Here is an 8974-nt window from a genome sequence, read left to right as displayed (position 1 = left end):
CAGCCATAAAATGTCTGATCTGCCTCAAACTTCACAGGTTTGGTAAGAGTCCTGGCCTGAAGACACCTAAAGGCCAATTTTCAGATATTATCATAGCGCCACCTGTTGACACCAGGATATATCATATCTTTCACTAACTCAAACATACCAAGGTCAATCTGCACCAAACTTCATATGTTTGATAATAGTGCTGGCCTGAACACATCTACATGCCAATAATCATTTATAGGCATAGCGCCACCAGCTGCCAATGGGAAGTTTGGCACATTTAAATGACTTATGACATATTTCTCATATATTTACTGTATTAAAAGCATACTGCCCACCGTTTGCTGTTTTCCTAAAGCAACCGGTCGGCGGTGAGCCCGGGTGCGAGGGCCCGTTCATCGCTGCTTGCAGCTTTAATCTTCCATTGTTTTTGTTGTCTGTACTCTCTAGTTTGTAAATCAATGTAGCAGACTTTGTGTTCAGCAGTGGTACAATAGTACAAGATGTGGCTGACACCTCAGAGAACTTCACAAAGCCAACATCCATGAAAGAGCTAATCACAGACACCAATGCCAAAATGCTAAATAAATAAATATGTAATCAAAAAAATTAGACATTGAGATCACAAAGATGAAATTGAACATCTGCCCTGGCCAGCCAAATATGATTTAAATATTACCAATCCATTGTGGGCATAGTGAGAAACCAATTTGCTCCTCATACATCGCTGAAGCAACTGGCAGATGTTTTGATGGTCAACATTCCACTATAGACTGTTCAAAAGTTGTATGAATCTAGTCTAAGAATGTTGGAAATGGTGGTAAAACACCTTAAAAATATTGCCTAACTCCCAGGTTTTCACATTACTTTGATTAGTAAATGTGTGCCTGAGGAACACTATGTCCATTTTAACATGTTTATAAGGCCACCCAAAAAAATCTGTATTAAAAATTAACAATTTAAAATAAACAAATGTTTCTTATGGATCATGATTGTTCACATGAATTTCACTTACAAATTTGTGCATTACACATGGTTAGTAAAAGAGACCCTGTGTGAAAAAAAGAAAAACTATATCTGGAAAAATGGTATTTTCTCAAAGTAAAATCAGAAGAGAAAACATTGCTCAATATTTCCCTCAAAAAAGAGCAGTGATTTGACAAACAAAGATGCAAAAATGCAAGTACAAACAGCATCTTAAAGCTCCAGGAAATTTTCCGCTTAAACGTTAATCTGTGCAATTCTTTTGCATAGTTCACAGTGTTTTTTTTTTTTTTTTTTTTTGTGATTGACATACACAAAGCTGAACATTTCAAGCCTGAAGATAATAATTATCCAACAACATATTGTACTGTCATAAACGTTTATAGGTGACCTAACATGACTTTTCTACATTAGTGTCTTGATGTGTACAAATTTGCACAATCATAGTTCAGCGGTCAAACCTTAAAAATCCATCCTATAAAGTTACAAATATGATTTTCATGTTTTCTCACTGACTATATATTACACTAATTTGCTATTAATTTATAGTGATGAGTGACTGGAGCCAGGGATAAAATACAGCAAAATAAAGCAAATCAAATGAAGTCCATGCTTTGTTCCCCACCCTAGAGCCGGTGCATCATCTTTCCCTTTGATTGGTTGTAGGGTCTTTAAAGGAATCTGGTTTGAGAGGAAAGAGTGACTACGTTAACCGAAAGCAAAGATGCTAAATGGGTTATTCAGTCTCTTACATCACGACAGGGGCCTTTCTTTAGCTTCGATGATCTCCTCAATTCTTGCCAAGACACTCTCTATCAGGTCAAATGTGAAGACGGCTGACTGCAGAACCTGCAGAAGTAGCATGCAAACACTGTTAACTGTGCCCACCACTGTACAACAGGACTAAATTGGATTAATACAAAGAATAATATACCTGAATCTGAATTTCTGGAGTCATGTTGGGCAGCTTCTCATTTTCTACAGTTACTGTGCAGACTGATGCTTTAGAGTCTGTTGAAGCCAAAAATAAAGGGTTAGCAGCCTGACTACATTCACACAGCTTAACATGTTAAATATGGTTACTTTCAGAGAGCTCAGGGTTATAAACAAGAGTGTATTGCACCTTTCGAACTGATCTTCTTATTTTCTTTCGCGCTCTTCAGTTCTGCCTCATAATGTGCTTTGGACATGTTCAGACCAGTCCGCAGTGGCTTCAGGTAGTTGTCCTCAATCTTATAAAGCTCTGTCCAGATTCCTGTCTAAACAGATAAGAAAACATAAAATATGATGTATGAATTTGTTATGCCACATAAAGAAGTGGTTTAAAAAAAGGTCAACCTTTTTGACTACAAGGACCCCCACTGACAAAGAAAATATTTCTGGAATTTCTCCTGTAACGCTTTCATAAACTTTCATATTTGCAGTTTTTAACACTTTACTAGTAGTGGCAGTATATTAAAATAAAAGTAATAATTAAATAAAAAAAAACATTGATTAATAATTACATTCACTGAATTTAAATTACTTTTCTAATCATTTGTGATTACTTCTTTTATTCTCACAAATAGCAATTTCTCTGCAACAGGGTAAACTAAAACTAAAACGATTAAAAAAAAAGAATTTTTGTTACTTGAAAGAAAATAAACTTTAAAAGAAATAAAATGTAACAAACCAAAAACTTATTTTATTTTTCGTTTTCATTTAGTTTAACTTGACGTACGAAAATAAACCACTGAAATAAAAATTATTAAAAACTAAACTATACAGACACAAAAAAATAAATACATAATTACAAAAAAACTTGAAACACATTTAAGAGAAAAAAGCTAATTTAAAATAGTAATAAAATTACAACAGTATCTTTGCTATACTAAAACAACACTGGTCAGCAATTACTAGCCAAAAAAATATTTTTAAAGACCATACATCCATGTCCTGGTATATATATATATAGATTTTGAAATTAAAAAAACTAATAATACCAAATCTATGTGAGAGCCTGGAGTCTCATTTTGTGCGGAAATATCCACTAATATACTTTGTATTTTGTAGCCTTTTCAGATAACCCATAGGTTTCTTCTTGTTTTATTTTTTATTCTTAATTTTTCTTTAAATTTTTTTTCTTATTATTTATTAATTTTAGTTAATTTATCTTTTTTAAGGCTTGTTTTATCTTATAATAAATTATTTTAAAATAAATTGTAAGTGTGCTAATGCCCCCTAGTGGCTCCCAGGCCTTTGGTTGAACCACTGATCTTATTAGAGATTGAAAAAAGCTTACCTTATTCTCCCATTCTTTATCTCGAATGAGCATGTATCTCAGGAGGTTCAGTGATTCCATGATCCTATTTCATATGGATAGCAGTTTTGTCAAGTCAAATGACTGCAATTCCACTGTGGCAGAAAAGGTCAGGTTTGTTTGAAGGGTCTCACCTGTCTAAGTTCTGCAGCAGGTCTGTTTCTGGTCCATGTGGAAGGCACAGCACTAGCCGCAGCAGAGGCAGCAGATGTTTACCCAGGAACCAGTCATTACCATTACATGGCTAAAAAAGGCAATATCAAAAAAAAAAAAACCTGAATCCATCAATGTGCTAATTTAAGTAGGTTAATGCTGATGAACTGACATCATATCATGACTTATCTTACCTTGAGTGAAAAGTCAATCTGGTTCTTGATGTTCTTGATTACATATCCCTCCACCCCTGCATGGTGACTTGTTTTCAACATGCCCCTGGAAATGGAGGAATATCATATATTGAACCTTTTACTAATGGCCAAATTTACTATCAGCTTGCGCCAGCGGAAACACTCTTTTGGCGTTAGAAAGCTACCATTAAGATTTACCAAAATGGATGAGCCAGGATGAGCCTTTATACAAACTGAAAATAAAAGACTTTCTAACATTTACAGACAAATATACACATAAAATTTTGGAGTAAGGAAAACAAGTCAAATGCATCTGATTGATTCATCAATAATCAAATTTGTTGTTTATTATTTTAAATGGCAATTATTATCGATTTAATTAATTAGCTGTCCTACTCTGCGAGATATAAATTCACATTGTGAGTTATAGTCAAAATTAGGAAAAATAGTTACAATTGCCTTTTTAATCGGTCCTTGGGGTCTATATGACCCCAATCGACTTTTCCTTGATTAAAAAAAAAGGGTTCCCTTCATCTGAGAGGAAAAATATTTTGTGACTTTTCCTACATAATCTGTCTATACACACACACACAAAAAAAACAGGCTTGATTCGATTGTTCTGAAGGTATGTAATTTTTTTTTTTACTAATCTGGTCTTCGGGGTCAATATGACCCCACATTGAAATGAATGGGAAATTTGAAAAAAAAAAACTCAATATTTTTTCTTCATTTGTCAAAAAAAATCTATAAATCCGGCATAAATCAGAAAATTCACACACAGAAATGAAGGCCTACTACTAGAGCATAAATGTGATGTAGAAAAGACATGCTCACTCACACACACACACACACACACACACACACACACAAACACAGACAAACAAACACACACTTACATATGCACCCATGTATTCTCTCACTCTCTCTCTTTCTCTCTCTCTCTCTCTCACACACACTCACACACACTCCCACACACACACTCTGACTCCAAGTCTTGTCCTTTAGGTGTGTCTTAGGTGGCATTTAGGTGGCATCCTTTAGGTGGCATTTAGGTGGCATTCTGTCAAATTTCTGTGGCATTATGTAAAAATAGACATTTCAAAATGCACCAAAACTACAAAAATTCTACTATTTGAAAAAATATATATAATTTTAAATGTCCTTTCTTATGTTTATATATAAATAAATTCAAAAAATGTATTTCAAAAGTTGTAATACAAGCAGTTGGCTACATGCAGTAAAATGAATGGCTCTCTATTGGCCTCTGCTGGTCAAAACTATTTATTTCTTAAACTGAAAAGAATTAAGGTTTATCTCTAACCAGGAGATGGCGTACTTATACACATAACACCTAGATCAATATCCAAAAACAATTTAAATTAAATTGAGATCATAATTTAAGTGAATTTTTCATAAAAAATTAAAATTTCATAGGCAAGCTTATGGTGTAGTTGAGGAATTGTGTGGTAAATAGGTACAAAAGTACTTCATATCTCCCAAAACACAGCATTAATGAATAGATGAGAAGTAAACAAAAAAATATATATATATTATTTGTATAATTAAAAATGTATATTTTTTGTATAATTTCTCTATCAATTGTTGGGGTCATATAGACCCCAAAGACCAAATTGATGAACTGGAAATGAAGACCTTATTAGGGTTAACATATCTAAGCAGAAAAAGACTTCCATGTTATTTTATGAATGTTTTGTGTTGGACCAAATAATAATAAGACGTTTTCATGTTCAAATATCAGAATAAGGGCTTACTTGAAAAACTTGTATTTAGCCTCTGTGTTGAATTTGTCCATACTCAGCTGAAACACTTTCAGACCTTTAGTTCTCTGTGGTGATGAGGGCAGAGACAAATCAAAATCAACAATGATAACAAATCACTTTATTTTACAAGTTACCTCCATACAAAAGGTGTCACTTACCAAAGTCTGGTCTGGACACAGCGTCATAACTTTAACCAAATTCTAAAGAGAAAACAACATCTTAGAACAAGATCTTCCCTAACTGACACACAAAACTATTGTTAAAATGTAATTAGTTGTAACATTTTTACCTGTGGAACACTAAAAAATGTCTTCAGCTCCAAAAGATCTACTGGTAGACTGTTGTCTTCTACTCTGATAAGACTTTTTTCATACAATTCCTTTGATGAAAGAATTAAAAGAATATTACAATCATGTGTAATAAATTATTGCTATCAATCTGTGAATAAAACATAAATACAATGCGGTATGGTTTGATGTTGTAATGAATACTCATACCAATCCTTTCTGCAGACGGGATTCTTCAGTTCTGTGAATGCAGATGAAATTTGTTTGTCGCAGGACTCTCATTCAAATATTCATGTTTATTGCCACAACTCTATAATTACCTGCTTAACAGCAACTCAATATATTCCATGTTGCATTGAAGAACAAAAACCGGACTGAAAAAACATGTAAATAAACGTCAGCAAAAACATTAGTTCTGTGTTCATTCATAATACAAATGTAAAGCAACAGTCAACGGCTTCACTTTTCACCTGAGAACAGCGGGAAAGATGTCCACAGCTATATGATCCACAAAAAGCAGGTGGGACAAGCAGGCCAGTGACTCCTTCGGGTATCTCACCTCCTCTTCAAGAAATCCTGGGACCTCCCTTCTCTTCAGAACACTACGACTTAATAAATCAGGGAGCGACTCCCCAATACTCGACAAAATGGTCTATAGACATAATGCAGATAAAGAATGAAAATGTACATCAAGGCAGTAATATTGAAATACATTGTCAGATCTTTAAAAAAAATCTCACTGATCCCAAACTTTTTCACAGTAGTGTAAGTGCAATATGTAATGCAGTAAAAAACATTCATGTAATATTATACCAGTATCTCTGTAGCAAAGTCTCTCAGAGGGGATTTCAGAAGTGTGTCTGGATCTTTCAACTGCACCTCCAGTAGAGGCTCACTTAAACTCTTCATACAGCTAGATAAAAAAACATAATTAACAAATGAATGGCCAACAAAATTAAAATTATGTATGCTATATTAAAATAGAAAATATTAAAAATCAATTGTTTTAAATGCATGTATGAAAAATTCATAATTATTTTGAGATTTGCTAAAGATTACAATGAACAGTGTTTTCTTATTATTAGTGCTTAAATAAATTATTAGTGTTTTTAAAAGATTAAGTGAGCATTAGAGGATGGAAAGGTTATCTAAATGTAAATTTAACAATCTCTAATACAGGACAATAACTAATAATAACCAATATATTCCTAATTGTAACAACAACTGTAATCTACATAATTCTAAACAACATAATTAGGCACCTACAATTTGAGCAGTTCCACTCTGAGCTCATTGTCCTTGGATATTCTGTTGTTATCCTTGACAACCTCCTTGATCTCCTCCACAAACGGCTTCACAAATTGTAGAAGAGCACTGCAGCAGCGACACAGGCCAAAAGCATCATCCTCCTCCTGCTCTGTGGTGACAGGCACCGGCAGTCTGGCCACCTGGCTGAGCAGCGTGGAGAGAGCCATGCCCACAGAAGAGGCCTTCTTCATACCTAGCCGCAGTAGCACTAAGAAGGTCCGGAGAGTTTGGGGGGGGGGGGGGTTCATTTGGTTTAGGACTCATTCAATATTAATATATATATAAAAAAAAGAGTCTTATGGAAGAGTTTTATGTGTTGGACAATAACTGAGTAGTCAGTGAAATCTAGTGAGTTTATCTACGCTACCACTAATGTCTGGGCTCAGTAAGGCTTTTTTATTACAGGATTACATTATATTTTTAAATATATTAACATACAAAACAGTTATTTTAAATTGTAATAATATTTCACAATACTTTTCTACTAACTTTATTGTTACTGTATAACTTTTTTTTACTTGATCAAAATAAATGCAGCCTTTTGGAGGACACTTTCCCAAGCCAACTTAATAAAAGACATATCAACACTTAAATCTCTAAGTGGTTTTAGTAGCTGCATTGTTTCGGCTGTCAGCACTACACCAAAAAGCATTCCAAGTAAATTACATATTACTTAATCACCCCAAAAACCATCATAAAATATTTGTAAAAAAAAAAAAAAAAGGAACAGCATTGTATTTAAATGTTTATGATTCAATAACTAAGAGATGAGAAACCTGTTTGTAAAGGCTTGAGGAGAAGAGTTACTGTCTCAGCGATGGAGTCAGAATCAGCCTCCTCCACCTGCTCCAATAAACCCACCAGCAGCTCTTTAGGACTGCCAACCTGGTTCACAAAACAACACCGAATAAACAAAAACAGCATGGAAACTGCATGATGGTCATTTCCACATACCTCATCAGAGTTTAAAATCAAAACACAAATAACCTCCAGTAGATGTGACAGAATGGCATGGCAGTGGGGAAGGTTTCTGTCTTCCTTCTTCAGGAGGATCTGTACTAGAGGCCCCAGCAGATTCCAGCCCATGCATCTCACTATGTTCTTGAGTAAAACAAGGATAAAGCTTCCTGAATTAGGTCTCTCCATACATGTATCACAAAGCACACTAGATGCTGTCCAACTCACCTTGTTCTTCTCATCAACCAGGATGCTGAGAACCTGAGCACTGTTGCCTTGCTCTATACAGGTTCTTCCTGCAGTAAAGAATAAATCATAGTCTTCTGGGGAGAAGCCTTCATCCTTGATTGCTTGCTAAAAACAAGGTGATTACACAAGTGACTGAGTGTATGTGACACATCGTAAATGTACAGTAGCACATATCTACACTTACACATCTCTGGACCACATCACAGAGCTGTTCAAGAGCCATCTCGTTGGTCCGAAACGTCTTCTGTGATCAAGGCTTTCTGTGTAAAAGAAATCATGATATTATAATTAATTACAGAGTAATAAGGTGCAAAGACAAGAGTGCATTGACCTCATGATCAATCATGACATCTTTATAAAGAGCAGCTCACTGTTACATACCGTCCAGCTATTATTAACAAACACAGAATACACACATATTAGAGAAAATACCCGTATAATACAAAAGATCCATAAATAGACGACAATCTTCCTGTATAGATGTAAAACTGGTTATTGCAGTCATTAGCAAGATGTTGGCTAAAATCTCTATACCATTGGCGTATACAAAATAAGCTCTATAATAAGATTACGCTTTCGCGTAGCTTTGTATAGGCATGGCTGCTGATTTATTTTGTTAATGATGTATTTGTCTACTTAACAAGATACAAATAGCAAAAGCGCGCTCACTTACAGCTATACTTCCAATAAGCAGCTCCGCATGTTTAGAAACTGCTGCCGAATGAAGCTTGTCGCTGGCTGCTTGCCGTAGTGCTCTGACGTAAGCGGAAGGAG

General features: G+C 34.8%; 1 protein-coding gene across 2 annotated transcripts; it reads right to left on the bottom strand.

The window, feature by feature from the left end:
* Positions 1-273: 273 nt before the first annotated feature.
* Positions 274-8938, bottom strand: glmna (glomulin, FKBP associated protein a). Of its 2 annotated transcripts, XM_073848825.1 has the most exons (20): positions 8874-8938; positions 8385-8460; positions 8180-8305; positions 7982-8095; positions 7771-7879; positions 6953-7202; positions 6500-6599; positions 6157-6338; positions 6007-6060; positions 5897-5927; positions 5689-5778; positions 5558-5599; positions 5391-5464; positions 3619-3703; positions 3406-3515; positions 3254-3317; positions 2096-2231; positions 1907-1983; positions 1725-1821; positions 274-1653 (listed from the first exon to the last, which is right to left on the bottom strand). In XM_073848825.1, the coding sequence occupies exons 2-19, from the start codon at positions 8421-8423 to the stop codon at positions 1726-1728; spliced, it is 1779 nt and encodes a 592-aa protein (XP_073704926.1). In that variant the 5' UTR covers positions 8424-8460; positions 8874-8938; the 3' UTR covers positions 274-1653; position 1725. The 2 variants fall into 2 exon arrangements, with proteins under 2 accessions (XP_073704926.1, XP_073704925.1); XM_073848824.1 differs by having other exon boundaries at positions 274-1821.
* Between the last annotated feature and the right edge of the window lie 36 nt (positions 8939-8974).

This window comes from Garra rufa, chromosome 10 (assembly GCF_049309525.1).
Source record: "Garra rufa chromosome 10, GarRuf1.0, whole genome shotgun sequence".
NCBI classification, from domain to species: domain Eukaryota; kingdom Metazoa; phylum Chordata; class Actinopteri; order Cypriniformes; family Cyprinidae; genus Garra; species Garra rufa.
Note: the sequence above shows the minus strand (reverse complement) of the source record. Positions and strands in the feature narration are given on the sequence as shown.